General features: G+C 36.0%; 1 protein-coding gene across 1 annotated transcript; it reads right to left on the minus strand.

Annotated features, from left to right (window-relative positions):
* Positions 1–6,098: 6,098 nt before the first annotated feature.
* LOC107551143 (GRB2-related adaptor protein 2-like) lies at positions 6,099–15,919 on the minus strand. The gene is made up of 7 exons (XM_016232646.1): positions 15,711–15,919; positions 9,599–9,673; positions 9,149–9,252; positions 8,190–8,281; positions 7,659–7,778; positions 6,577–6,760; positions 6,099–6,230 (listed from the first exon to the last, which is right to left on the minus strand). Exons 3-7 carry the CDS (start codon positions 9,224–9,226, stop codon positions 6,099–6,101), a joined length of 606 nt encoding a protein of 201 aa, XP_016088132.1. The 5' UTR covers positions 9,227–9,252; positions 9,599–9,673; positions 15,711–15,919.
* Between the last annotated feature and the right edge of the window lie 228 nt (positions 15,920–16,147).

Consider the following 16,147-nt stretch of genomic DNA (forward strand, 5'->3'; position numbering starts at 1 on the left):
ACTACCCCCCAAAAAAGCTTAAAAAACAATAATAGGCCTAATAATAGGCTAATAAACCGAAAATTAACCATGCTTTTACTACAAATAAAACCCAAAAAACAATGGTTAATATAGTTAAACCATGGTAACCACAAATTAACTCTGGTTTTGCTACACTATAGTTTAACCAAGGTATTTGTAGTAAAACTGTTGTTATACAAATGTAAATCAATGCGCCAGAAAACCACGGTTTCTACACTTTTACTACAATAAAACAATGGTTAATTTTCATAATATTCTGTTATGGCTTACCTGCAACTTTATTTCCTCCGTGGAACACGGAAAATAGAAATAAAGTTCTACAGGTTTGAAACAACATGACAGTAATTATGACAGAATTAGGTTGAACTATCTCATTGAAAAGATCACTTGACTTATATTTGAAAGCAGAAAGATTTATTCAAGTCCACTGTTATTACCATATTTGCCATCCGTATTTTCCATCTTGTATAACAAAACAATAATCATACCTCTTCTGCCTGTGCCTATTTTGACAAATCACTTCTTAATACAAAAATGGGTACAGTAACATAAAAACTTTGCTTACTGTAACACTGTATCTTGTGTTAGTGTGTCCTACTGAAGATCTTAAAATATAAACATGAACTGAGGGGTCACTGTAAGGGCTATGTACTGTATAATTCAGTAATTCATATAAGGGAAATGTCTAGTCATTAGGAGAATTTGACACATAAGAGAAATGGTATAGTTCTTTCTTCGTACCATAAAAATTATGTATAAAAAAAAAGATTATGTATATGAAAAAGAGAAGCAACAAAGAGCTTCATGAGTCTTTTTCTCACTTCTCCTCAACAGTTCTGCAGCCAGTTTTATAAAAGTAATTTGAAAATTAAAGCTGCAAGCAGCGATGAAAGGGCCCTCGCACCCGTGCTCACCGCCACCCGGTGGCTTTAGGAAAATAGCAAACAGTGGGCAATATGCATTTAAATGGTAAATATAGGAAGAATATGTCAAAGTAATTTATATGTGCAAACTTCCTGCTGCCAGCTGGTGGCGCTATGATTATAAACTGAATGTTGGCAGGCAGATGTCTTCAGGACAGGACATTTATCAAAAATGTGAAGTCTGGTGCAGATTGAACATGGTATGCTTGAGTTAGTGTAACGCATGATATATCCTGTTGCCAACAGGTGGCGCTATGATTATAACCGAACATTGACGTGTAGATGTCTTCAGGCAAGAATTCTTACCAAATATGCAATGCTTGGATTGCAGATTGGACATTGCATGTTTAAGTTAATGTAAACAATGTCATTTCCAGTTGCCTGCAGGTGCCGCTATGATTATAACTGAATATTGGCCTTAAGATGTGTTAAGGCCAGGACTTTTATCAAACGTGAAGTTTGGGGCAGATCGGACATTGCATTTTTAAGTTAATGTAAAAGAAGTAATTTCCTGTTGCCAGTAGGTGGCGCTATGGTTATTGGCATGTAAATGTTTTCAGGCCAGGACTCTTATCAAATATGTGAAGTTTGGGACAGTTTGGGCACTGTATGAATGAATTACAACAACTTCCTGTTTCATGATATTAATAGCATGGTTTAGCACTGGTTTAGTAAGTGTTGCTAGCATGTTTTAGCATATTTCTAGCATGTTTAGCACACAATCGCATATTTTACTGTGTTGCTAATAGTGCATCACAATGTAAAACATGTCACTTCCTGTTGCCAGTAGGTGGTGCTATAACTATAACCAAATATGAGCATGTAGATGTCTTCAGGCCAGAGCTCTGTTAAAACATGAGAAGTTTGAGGCAGATTGGACACTGTATGCATGAGTTATAGAAACTTTCTGTTTCACTGCATTAATTGCATGCTTTAACACTTAACTAAGTGTTGCTAAAATGTTTTAACATGTTCTAGCATCTTGCCAGCCTATTTAGCACTTGCTGACACTTTTTAATATGTTGCTAGGAGTCTATTACAGTGTTAAACATGTCACTTCCTGTTTCCAGCAGGTGGCACTATAACTATAACTGAATACAGGCATGTAGATGTGTTCAGGACAGGACTCTTATCAAACTTGTTAATTTTGGGGCAGATTGGACACTACATGCCTGAATTAGAGTAGCTTCCTGTTTCCCTGCATTAATAGCATGCTTTAGCACTTAGGTAAATGTTGCTAGCAGTTTTAGTATGTTTCTAGCATGTTGCCAGTCTATTTAGCACTTGCTGACACTTTTTAATATGTTGCTAGGAGTCCATAGCAGTATTAAACATGCCGCTTCCTGTTACCAGCAGGTGGCGCTATGACTATATCCTATAGATGTGTTCAGGACAGGACTCTTATCAAACTTGTTAAATTGGGGGCAGATTGGACACTGCATGCCTGAGTTACAGTAACTTCCTGTATCACTGCATTAATAGCATACTTTAGCACTTAGCTAAGTGTTGCTAGCATGTTTTTTCATGTTTCTAGCATGTGGCCAGCCAATATAACAGTTGCTGACGCTTTTTAATATGTTCCTAGGAGTCCATAACAGTGTTAAACATGTCACTTCCTGTTGCCAACAAGTGGCGCTATGACTATAACCGAATAAATACATGTAGATTTGTTCAGGACAGTAGTCTTAACAAACTTGTTAAATTTGGGGCAGATTGGACACTGCATGCCTTAATTACAGTAACTTCTTGTTTCACTGCATTAATAGCATGCTATAGCACTTAGCTAAGTGTTGCTAGCATGTTATAGTATGTTTCAAGCATATTGCCAGCTTATTTAACACTTGTTGACGCTTTTTAATATGTTCCTAGGAGTCCATAAGAGTGTTATCCATGACACTTCCTGTGTCCAGCAGGTGGCGCTATGACTATAACTGAATTTGGGCATGTGTATTTGTTCAGGACATATGACACTTTTTAATATGTTGCTAGGAGTCCATAGCAGTATTAAACATGCCGCTTCCTGTTACCAGCAGGTGGCGCTATGACTATATCCTATAGATGTGTTCAGGACAGGACTCTTATCAAACTTGTTAAATTGGGGGCAGATTGGACACTGCATGCCTGAGTTACAGTAACTTCCTGTATCACTGCATTAATAGCATACTTTAGCACTTAGCTAAGTGTTGCTAGCATGTTTTTTCATGTTTCTAGCATGTGGCCAGCCAATATAACAGTTGCTGACGCTTTTTAATATGTTCCTAGGAGTCCATAACAGTGTTAAACATGTCACTTCCTGTTGCCAACAAGTGGCGCTATGACTATAACCGAATAAATACATGTAGATTTGTTCAGGACAGTAGTCTTAACAAACTTGTTAAATTTGGGGCAGATTGGACACTGCATGCCTTAATTACAGTAACTTCTTGTTTCACTGCATTAATAGCATGCTATAGCACTTAGCTAAGTGTTGCTAGCATGTTATAGTATGTTTCAAGCATATTGCCAGCTTATTTAACACTTGTTGACGCTTTTTAATATGTTCCTAGGAGTCCATAAGAGTGTTATCCATGACACTTCCTGTGTCCAGCAGGTGGCGCTATGACTATAACTGAATTTGGGCATGTGTATTTGTTCAAGAGAAATAAAGTTCTACAGGTTTGAAACACCATGACAGTAATTATGACAGAATTAGGTTGAACTATCTCTTTGAAAAGATCACTTGACTTATATTTGAAAGCAGAAAGATTTATTCAAGCTGTTATTACATGGGCATGGACAAATATGGATGCTTTATGCAAATGTATGTTTATTATTAGTGAAACCATACTCAACATAGAGCATAAAGACTAGACATATTTCAAAGGTCATAGATTTTTTTCAAAGAACTTGTTCATGTCTATTAGACACATGAAAAAAGAACATAGAAATACCAGGTTCCCATTACTTCTCTTTCTTTACACTGAGCAATTTACTTACACAAGCCTGTTTACATTTTCGCAGGACAGGGCAGCTCACTTCTTCTGAACATGCAAAATGTACATTTATTATTGATGAAATTAAATACACATAAGATAAAGACAATAGCTGTGCTGTGATTTTGGCTATACTTGCATGTAAAATTAAAAAAGCAACATAATATGTTTTAACTGAAAGCGCGTTGCTCCTCTCAGCCGCTCGCTGAACAATGCAGATGCACAGAGAGCAGTGTGTCTGGGCGGTTTTGAATTTGATTGTGCGGGTAAAAATTGGCTTGGGCTGGTTTGGGGTCAGTTCGGAGGTTTTCAAGCATATAAATTGCATAGGCTAATTGTTTAACAAACAAACCCAAGTATACATGTACTGCATCCAATCAATCGTCACAACTTTACTACACACTAGGGATGGGAAGATTTCCCGATTCGCTCGGCGCATCGGCATAAAAAGTTAACGATGCGATGCATCGATTTAAAAAGTTTGTATCGGCTACAAGTCGGCATTTGTATCGCGATGCATCGTTTCTAACATATTTGCATCGGTAAAAAACGATGAATTTATATATAATTACTAGTGGATGCACTATACACTTTTATTATTAAGAAAGTGACAAATAATCTGTGACCGATATTTTATATGTAGATTGATTTCTCCTCTCTAAACGGTTTCTCAAGTGCATTCTCTCATCACTGCTGCTTCATCACCACAACACCATGGAGACCCGAGGAAAAACTGGGTTTAAAGTCCAAAACCTGACTTGAAATAACCTAACAATTCCATTAATGACTAATTAAAATCACACAATCTCACGAATTTGTGCACGCTTATTCTTAAGCAGCCCTTAATGTCGATCATGGATCAAATTGATCCACCATGACAAACAGCGAATATATTTGTGCTGTTTAATGCATTTGAGATGTTGTGTTTTTCTCACTGCATAACTGACATGTCACAGGTATATTTTTCATCTGTAAATGTTAGAAAGTCATACAAACATATTCATTTCGCTGTCAGGAGTGGGCGAGGAACGCGAGAGCAACGATTGCTGCTGCGCTAAACAGACTGAGCACAATTGAATAGAAGTGCAATAATTATATAAATATACATTTTGCTAAAAAAAAAGGCTATGCATCGAGATGCGTATCGTATCAGCCTCAGTCATGGAGATGCACATCCCTACTACACACACACACACACACACATACACTGCAGAGGCGCTGGTGCTGATGTAAACATCGACAGCCGCACTTATCACGAGGGTTCAGCAGACAGACGTTATGATTCATGAGTGATATGTTTTTAGCGTGATAAGGTATAACGTATCTGATTTTGAATGTAGTATGACTGTAGCCTATATTCAAATAATCACAATGCCAAAATATTTGTTAGAGTGGGACAGTGACTCTCTCAAAATGTGAATTATTGTGGAGTGAGTTGACACGAAGGCTCTATCACTGCAATTCCGAAATCAGAGCACATTTGAATTAATTAATCAAAACCGAAACTATAAATATGTCAGTTTATACGATCTTGTCTTTTATCTTTTAAACGGTCCAGATTGATAAATCCTTGAAAACTGCTAGACTTGATTAGTTTTGACTGTGCAAAGTTCTGTATTATGTTCTACAATATGAACTTAACAAGAGGCTTCCTCTAGTTCTGTGTAAAATTATAGAGCGACACGAAGGTAAGCGTGAGCTTTTGGGCTGGAAATTGTCCATCCAATCTGGCAACACTGACAGAGAGAGAAAGAGGTGTGTGCGCTGGGAAAGCAAGACCTCGCGCTCGCACGGCAGTACCGGCGAGTCTCAGAAACTAAATAAGCCTGAGGTTTGGGCAAACCCTAAAGATTTGTCACTAGGCGCTTTTTTGAAAGAAAAAAGAAGTCACTATGGGCTAGGCCAGGGGTCAAACAGAAATTGCGCGTTAATAAAATGAGTGCAGTTAAAATTAATTTGCGTTAATTTTGACAGCCCTAATATATATATATATATATATATATATATATGCAATACATATTTTATATTTAAAATAATTCGTTTCCATGTGTTTTAATAATCAGTTTTTGCAAGACAGAAGGAGCAGTTGATTGGAACAGCGGTTAATGTACTTCAATATGAATGAAAGCTTTTCAATAATTCAACAAGGTTTTTCAGTTTTAAATGCGTGCACAAAAGGGTTTCAATTTGACTGCTGACATGCTCGTACCTTCTGGTTGTGAGTTTGATCTGTCGTGTTGCGGTGTTGTGATGAGGTTGGGGGACCGCCATAACCACCACCTGGGGAAGGCCGAACTTCTGGTTGACTCCTTAACTGAAAATGAGGACGATTTAGTGACTTTATTAATATTATTTATCTCCTGTACACAAACTCTCAGCTTCATCCACATTTAAATGCCATGTTTGACAGAATCGGCTCATAGTGTATTGCTAAAATCTTAAATTTGAAATTAAAATCTCCATCACAGTGTCTTACTTTTTGATTTTCTTACATCAACTGTCCCTTGAAAAACAAGAGAAATCAGCAGATAAATGAGTCCAAAAACCGTAAAAAGAAAGTTTAATGATTAAGTGTGCCTTCATGGAGATGAAGTATAAACAGTAACCTAGAAGATTAACAGCAAACTGTATTTATTGATTTAAATCTAGAGATTATTTACAGGTGGAGGTGCTCGTGGCTCATTCCCACTTCCATCCCTAAGGAAGATCTCCCTCTGCTTGGATATGGAGGTGGTCTTGTAGAACTCCACAAGCTTGTTTAGAGAGGTAAACTTCTCCGTCCACAGGTAGTATTGGCACGATTTATCCTTCATAACTTTAAAATGTTGTACATCATGCTCGTGTCTGAGCAGACATAAGAGATATAAATAAATGAACGTGAGAAAAATGAAACCTAACTGTTCACACTTATTTGGTATCATATGACAGACTGATGTATGTATATATACATATATATATATATATATATATATATATATAAACTCACTTATAAAAAAACTATGCAGTCATTGAGCAGAAGCTTCTAACTTATTCGAGTTTGATTACCAGCCCTCAGAATGTATTAACGTCCAGCAATTATTAATAAACTGCCATTAACAAAAGCTGCACAACCCACTTTCTGCACTAGAGGGAACCCTCTCTCTCTCTGTGCATTCAGTTTGGACCTACTGTACAGGTGATTTATGAGAGGATGGCTGAAACAAATGGACTGTCTGACCCCTGTAATAAGATGGATGTTATTGATGCATTATTGATGGAGTGTTTCCATAGGCCAGATTCAGTGTGTGTGGGCCGAGATGGCTCAGGTGTGAGGCTCTAGTCTATGAGGATCTTTCATCCTCATGGCTTAAAAAAGACTGACAAGACAATTTGTGGGATTACAGACGCACAGCATTTTAAGGGTGACCTTCATGCGCCAGCTGAAATACTAACACTAGGCTAACAGGACTGTGACTTTATCTCAATTTTTTTGTTTTTATATTTTTTCTTCTGCAGAACACAAAAGAAGATATTTTGAAGAATATTGGTAACCAAATATTTTTGGTTACCACTGACTTCCATTATATTGACGAAAAATGTTGCATAAAACTAAGAAAGTCATACAGGTTTGGAAGGACGTGATGGTGGGTTAATACTGAATAATTTTGGGCGAACTATGCCTTTAAGCAAACACACAGGCAAAATCAAAATCTGCAATCCTAATATAAATCGACTAATTCTATTCTCTCCTCATTTTTGTTACCTGACTGAGATAGAGAAGTCTCCAGGGGAACTCTGGCTGCCACGGATCAGGAAAGCACCCACCTCTCGGGACATGAGCATCTCCTCAGCCGAGCCACGACCGGCGTTCTCTTTGAACCAGCTGTAGGAAATTTGGAATCCAAATACACTTTTGTGTTAATTTAGGTCTTTTACTCTCTCTCTCTCTTTATCTATTTTACAATAACTCACGATATTAACTACTACACTCTTAAAAATAAAGGTTCCAAAAGGGTGTTTTTACAGTGATGCCATAGAAGAATTTGTGCTTCCCAAAAGAAACTTTCAGTGAACAGTTCCTAAAAGAACCATATTGAAAAACATTTTACAAATCTAAAGAAACTTTTTCGACAATAAAGAACTTTTTCTGCATTTGAAAGGTTCCATGGATGTTCAAGGTTCTTCATAGAACCATTGATGCCAATAAAGAACCTTTATTTTTAAGAGTGTACATGCTCACAGGTTTTTTGCATGTGGTAAAAAGCAAACATTAATATCACAAGCATAAGCTCACCTCAGCGTTTGCATGTCAACATAGTTTTTAGGTATGAAGCCCTCATGACCATGTAGCTCTGCCTTGAACCACTCGTCTTGAGATCCCAGGATCTGTTTAGAGCAATATTTGTTCAAATGAATATAAGCCCATTTCTTAAACCCTCAAAAATGGTAAATCATAATTATGAGATTAAAAAGTCACAATTGTAACATACAAAATAAAATTATGACTTAAATACAATTTTGACAAAAGGTCTAAATTACGACAAAAAAAAGTTTAAATTATGATACAAGTCAAAATGATTACATAAAAAGTCAGTTATGACTTAAAAAGCTGAAATTATGAGATGAGATAAAAAGTCAATGACTTGTCATAATTAGGACTTTTATGTTGTAATTTTGACTTTTTAACTTATAATTAGGACTTAGGACTTCTTATCTTACAATTCCAATATTTTATGGTATGCAAGCATGATTTTCATACAGTTATTATTATTATTAAGTATTATTAAATAATTTTTATTTTAATTATTGAAAAGGTTTCAACAGTTTTTTTTTTTTATATAACTATCCATAGTATATATAGTGCAACTTTCACCCCACTGGCTTGATAGGTCCAGGTTTGCACCTACATTTGTGTTTAAAAACCTCTCAAACTTTATGAAGACATCTTGAATGCCTCATTTTCTTATCAGTCATGGAGCATCCCAAGAACTGTATAAACCCATGTTCAGCAAGTATTTTTTTTCTTTCTGCGATGTTTCCAAGAAATATAGCTGGACTTGTCTTATAAATACTTGTTTTTACTGTTTCCTCTGTACACTGTTCCGTTTTTTTGCTAGCATCTGTAACCCTTTTCATGTAGTGGTCAATGCAAATCGTGCACTGAGTGGTCTTTGAAAGCCTTTAGTTTGAGGGCTTCACAACTCTGCAATCAAAGTAAGTGTTTTTTGTGCATTAGAGAACTCTATCACTCACCTTTAGAATGTCTCCTTTCCGGAAGCTGAGCTCATCTTCTTCTTTGCCATTGAAGTCATACTTTCCTCTGGCCTCCATGGTGAACGAAGGGGAGGGTCTACAAGCTACCACAAATGGGAGGAGACACAGAAAGATTAGAGGTTAGAGAAACCAGGGTGGCAAAATGAAGAAAATGTAGAGTAAATGTGTTAACCTCAGGCTTGTGAAAGACCAGAGAGGCCAAAGTCCTGCTGGTGTTCTAGCTAAGCAGAAGCATGCAGCTGTGGTTAGCTGGCTAGAGGCAATTGTATGCAATGCAAAAGTGTGACTTTATTAAAGTGGAGTAAGTTGGTTGTAAGTTTTCATGTTTCAAGTTCTGACCACTCACAAAAAAGGTTTTAATGGGGGGGAAAATAAATAAATAAATGATTGTATTAACCTATAATTGTGAATGAAGAGGTCACAACTTACTATAATACAATGCCTGTGATCTGAGGACGTTGAGACACTTGTTTAACTGGTTTCAAGAGGCCATCACAGCTCCACCTAAAGAAAAGACAGAGACGGGTGAAAATTAACAAACTAAAATGAATGGAAGACCATAGATGAAGCCTACATGAATATGCCCTATTGTATGTTCCAGGTCTTCTAAAGTCGAACCGTACCTTTAGAGTGGCAAACAGACACTCATTATTTAAAGATTTTTTTTAGGCTTTTTAAGCTTTTCTTGCAGAGAACTAACCCTTTAAGTCTTTCCATCATTAACACAAAACTCCCCCGTTATCTTTGCAGTGGGTGCATTGGAGTTATTCTTTAAGACAATGTTTTTAAGCAAGTTGGTTGATGATCATTTTAACCGGATTGGCTGAGAATTGAAAGGTCCTCTCTGTTCTCCTCTGAATTGGGCTTTTCAGAGTGAAGAGGAAAGGAAGGGATGCTGGTAATCAGGATAATTTCCAGCAGGATCAGGAGGAAGGAGAGCTGCACAAACAGCAGAGGAGGAAATGCAGATTAAATTATATTTAATTACTACAGTATGATGCATGTCCTTGCCCATCCTCCATTTGAGATGGTGACCGTACAAGAGAAAACACGTGGGTAAACAAGAAATGTGGCTTTGGCTCCCTATAAGAGGAATGTTGCAGAAGTAAACACAAACCTTTAACCCTTTATCAACTTTTAATCCTTAGTTGAACACAGGTTCATAAAGTCTCCTATCTAGGTCATACACTTACTTTGTGGGGCCAAATTTAAAGCCATTATTCACTAATAATCATCTAATCTGCTGTAGCTCTCTCACAAGTAATATGGACTATTGTTCTGGTACTTTTATGGACTTTTTTTGTTGTCATTTTTGAAACTCAGCAGCCCCAGTCATCATTCATTTTCATTGTATGAAGAACAGTGTGTGAATAGTCTGACTTGTCTTCTAAATGGTTTACTAAACTGTTATTTTTGGTGAACTGTCCCCTTATGTTTAAATGTATAATAAAATATATTAACAAATGCTTATTATTTATCAAAAGGGTTCACTTGTTAAGACCAGAGCAACACAAAAAGGTACCAAAATATTAAAAGGACAAATTACATGGAGTAATAAAAATGAGTCTTACTGTATATACACCTTAAATCTTCTTATGGATCGCATTATGAAGATCTTAACATCCTATGATCTGACTTAAAACACATCACACATTATTCCTACATGGACCTCTGTGAACAGCAGGGGACATTTCATCCAAAATTTCAAGGGGACATATCACACATGTTTTTTGCCTTCTGAAGTCTTGTAAGCAAAAATAAAATATTACGTTTTTTGTATATTTAGCCCTAAATGGTACATATTAGTACTTACCGTAATTAGTACCTGGTGACAGTTTTGTACCTTTTTCTCTCTAAGAGTGTAGAAGTTCATTGCATTTTATTTTCCGATATAATTTTCCACTCCCCTCTTTGGCACTTCAAATTAAACAGTCTATTTTTACTTCTGCACTTTTAAGAAACAGCCATTTCACACATGAAATCAACAACCCAGGCGTTGTTGTGCTGATACGTTTATCTCTTTCATAAAGAGAACATTTTCTAAATGTTTTCATTCAGTACATCAGGCTCAGGCTCTTTTATCACAAAAGACCATGGACAGTTTGATTCCTCCTAATATGTAGGTTATTTTCTTACAGAACTGATAATGATAATGATCTGCAGCTAGCATTGTGCGGCATCTCCCTCTTTCTTACCTGTGAATACAGGCATTGAGAACTTTATTCTCTCAAGCATATTATAGCTTTAAATGATTTCAAAGTGTGCTGCTGCATCAATGTTTGTGATATTGTCTCATAGTTCACAAAGGTGTTTTAGCCCCGCGACTGCACCAACAATAAACGAGCTGATGTATGCTTTCTGCATAAAATACTGTCCATTCTTTCAAAGAGATGCATGTGCATCTAATCATGCCTCTTGGAAAAAATAAAACGACTAATTTTGCAAGGATGGGAAAAGTTTCTGTACGCTTTGTAATATTCTAGTGCTTTTCGGAACATTCCAAAATATTGTGGGACTAGCCATAAAAGACAAAAATCATCAAACTTCTGAAGTTTTGGAAGACTCTCTTTTGGTAACTGTTTATGTTCAACTGATGTTAGCTCAAGTATTATGCATGTACCAAGTAATTTTTATGCATGAGTAATAACAGATTAGCTTGCATAATTGTCAACATATTTTTTTTTTAGTTTTCATGAGCGCTGTTAAAAAGGATACAAAAAAGTATAATTCAGCATGTCAAACTCCATAAAGAAACATTAAAATTAAAAGCGAAACAAAACTTTTATGAAAAATCAGTTACATTTCATGTAATGTTTTTGACCTTACATTGTACATGCTGTGTTAGCCCATCCATGTGCTGGTTTGCAGTGTCCTACTCCGACATAACTTACAATGTCATCTATTTCAATTTGTCACCTCTAGATTACACTGAGCCACACTCTGAGACATGGATTTGAAGTCGTCTGATCCCTCCATTCCTCACCCCTCTGGCCTTGTGAAAAACCATTTCTCAGATGAGCAGCGATTAGATGTGAGAGCTGATCTGTCAGTCATGTTAATGTACTCTGTCAGTTCCACAGTGCTGAGTTATCTTTGCCTAAACTGAGCTCCTGCCGTACTGCAGACGGGGACAGAGGAGACCCACTGATGCATGTTCAAAAAGCAACAACTTCACATGAAACGAAGTGCAAATTGAGCAACATATGATAATTGGAAACCTAATTTATTGCCTGACTATGTGTTACAGAAACTGTCTGCTCTCTTTTCAGTGATGCACAATTAGTGAAGTTTGTGAAGAGGAGAGCTGTTCTGTTTTGGTGTTGTGGATTAAACCGACTTAATTTGACTATGAACGAGAAAGAGATAGAATATAATGAATGAGACAAAATGACACAGAATACATTAGACCAAATTAGATAATTTCTTTGCTACATTAATTAACTAAAGTGAGTTAATATTTCAAAGTTTATCAAAAAGTCCATCAAAAACTTTTTTTTATATACAGGGTCCAAAAGTCCACGTTGAAAATAAGATATTCAAAATCGAATTTAAACTTACAAAAACAAAAACATTATGATGTAAAATGAGTATGACATATTCAAGACTCTACACTATTTCTAGCTCATTAATCAAAAAAGTAGATTTGTGAGATTGATCTTGTGATTCTGTACACATGGTCAGAATTTTTCCTTTCTATCGAAGCTCAAGATTCTCTTTGGATTGTTCTCAAATCATGTTGGAGAACAAGATCATCGGGTTAAATTCATGCTGCTATCATTAAAGCAAAAGAGGTACGAACCAGATTCTAAGAAATTTTGAAATTAATTTAAATTAATAGTGAAATTCAAATTTGCACTGTTTTTTGCACTGATATCATCATGCGTAATTAAAAATGATTAAATAATCCTTAACACTGTCAGTACTGTTGAACCTGTCACAGTTCATCCGCCCTTCACAGATCTGCACTCCATATCATATTCTGCAAACAGTATGCGTAATAATCTGTAATTATCAAGATAACAAAACTAAAACCATGTGAAGAAATGAATACACCTAAATGCAAATAAAAACTGCATTTTGCAAAAACCTGTTGAAAACTGATCTCCTGTTTTCCCTTAAACTTGAACACAGGCCTCAGGGTTCATGCAAACATGATTAGATCAATACAGGCATTACAAGGAAGAAAGACAGAAAAACAAAAAAGCCATTTAAAGACTGAAAGCTGATTTGACTGCTGTGACAGGGGAAGTTGTTTTATGAATAAACACTGAGCTTTAGTCTCATTCCCTCGATACATGGTCTCTTTGTGTTATGTGCTTTTATGCCGAGGCCCAGTGTTTTTTCATACCTTAGGAATATATGCTTTGGGGAGGACTGCGCTGATTTACAACTGGATACAGGGTATGTACAAGTAAAACAAAATGAAACAATTTGCACAATTTTGAATGTAATTTAAGAGTTGATATTACGATAAATTTATATTGGTAGAAATACGGAAATTAGAAACTGCAGTGGAAAAGGGCTTCTGTTGTAGGCTATATGTGACCCTGGACCACAAAACCAGTCTTAAGTCGCTGGGGGTTATTTGTAGCAATAGCCAACAATACATTGTATGGGTCAAAATTATAGATTTTTCTTTTATGCCAAAAATCATTAGGATATTAAGTAAAGGTCATGTTCCATGAAGATATTTTGTAAATTTCATACTGTATATATATCAAAACTTAATTTTTGATTTGTAATATGCATTGCTAAGAACTTCATTTGGACAACTTTAAAGGTGTTTTCTCAATATTTTGATTTATTTATTTTTTTGCTCCCTCAGATTCCAGATTTCCAAATAGTTGTATCTCAGCCAAATATGGTCCTATCCTAACAAACCATACATCAATGGAAAGCTTATTTATTCAGCTTTCAGATGATGTGTAAATCTAAATTTTAAAAAATTGACCCTTATGACTGGTTTTGTGGTCCAGGGTCACATATATTCTATGAGTTCCACATTCCCTTGTTTGTGTGTGTGTGTGTGTGTGTGTGTATACAGTCAAACCAAAAATTATTCAGACACCAGATATAATTTTGATATCTTTTTACTAGTGGGTGCAGGAGTTATTTTATGTAAGTGAGGATAGCACAATAAAGTGAACTGTGACATATTATACCCAAAAATTCTTCAATTGGGATCAAAACATATTTACTCTTTTACCTGACCATGTTTTGCTCAAGTGTTTTTTTCTTTAATTGCTAATGCGACCTTTTTACACCACAGACTGAACAAAATTAAGTATTGCTTGGTAACTGGTTGACCTAAATTGGTAGTATCTAATAGTGTACTTAAATTTAACAGCTGAATAATTTTTGGTTGATTGTAATCCATTACATACCTTTCTATCAAAGTTATCTGACATTATCAAGATGAATTTGTTCCGACACAGTAAACTATAGTGAATAAACTGTGATATAATGTGAGAAATGTTGAAGGTGTCTGAATATATTTTTGGTTTGACTGTATGTATGTATGTATGTATGTATGTATGTGTGTGTGTGTATAGGCTATGTACACCCACTTCTTAAATTCTTTAATATTACTGTTTTCCACATAACAGTAGCTAATAGGCTATACTGCTAGAATAATAGCAAAACTATAAAACAACATATAGGCTACTTAAAAGTATAGGGATCACGTAACGACCAAACACTTGTAAACTTTGTATTTTACATCATAGCTATATTTGAGCTATTTTTTAAAAGTATTGGACTTCCCGATACTTCTAGTGCTCTTCATTCACTATCCAGACCAACATTAATATTTAATGTCATACAGTACGTGCGCACACTTGTCTAAGAAACTAATTTTACGCATTTAATCACGTCTCTAGTCTTTCACATGTCTTTAAATCAACAATTTAGTATCATTAGAAACATAATGCACTGAGATTCAAGACCAGAAGCGAAACGTTCAAACGAGCATCAGCGTGTCAGCGCTCTCGCAGTGGGTTGCAACATGTGTGCGTGTGTATAGGCTATGTACACCCACTTCTTAAATTCTTTAATATTACTGTTTTCCACATAACAGTAGCTAATAGGCTATACTGCTAGAATAATAGCAAAACTATAAAACAACATATAGGCTACTTAAAAGTATAGGGATCACGTAACGACCAAACACTTGTAAACTTTGTATTTTACATCATAGCTATATTTGAGCTATTTTTTAAAAGTATTGGACTTCCCGATACTTCTAGTGCTCTTCATTCACTATCCAGACCAACATTAATATTTAATGTCATACAGTACGTGCGCACACTTGTCTAAGAAACTAATTTTACGCATTTAATCACGTCTCTAGTCTTTCACATGTCTTTAAATCAACAATTTAGTATCATTAGAAACATAATGCACTGAGATTCAAGACCAGAAGCGAAACGTTCAAACGAGCATCAGCGTGTCAGCGCTCTCGCAGTGGGTTGCAACTGTCAAACTTCACACATATATTTTGATCGTTGCAACATAAAACTAGAGGCAATCCAAATGACTTTACCGTTGTCTCGCTGTTTCACTGTCCGGCAACGAAGCAAAGACAAAGCACCTGCAGGCTGCAGCAGAAGTCACCGTCTCAAATCACCCAGTAGGCTACTCAACTGCTAGTCCGCTACCTGCATGCCCTGCTTGGCACACTATGCGCTCAGAAGAACGAGCGGAACCTTTGTCTCCGCCCCTTGAAAAAGGCAATGTGATAGCACTGTATCTAGTCCATCACTGTGCGAAATATTCAGTGACTTTCAATGGGGTTGATATTTAAAAAGATAAAAAAATAAATGAAACTTTTTGTCACTAATTTACCGGCGTTGGTGTTCGTCTTGCACAACCCAAATTGTATTTTGGTAGCCTACCACCTTAGCTAAATGACTAAAAGACGTTTAAAACAAAACATTACGTTTTGTAATATATTTTTGATGTCTAAATTTCATCAATTTA

This window comes from Sinocyclocheilus grahami, unplaced genomic scaffold (assembly GCF_001515645.1).
Source record: "Sinocyclocheilus grahami isolate Dianchi unplaced genomic scaffold, SAMN03320097.WGS_v1.1 scaffold416.1, whole genome shotgun sequence".
In the NCBI taxonomy this organism is placed as follows: Eukaryota; Metazoa; Chordata; class Actinopteri; order Cypriniformes; family Cyprinidae; genus Sinocyclocheilus; species Sinocyclocheilus grahami.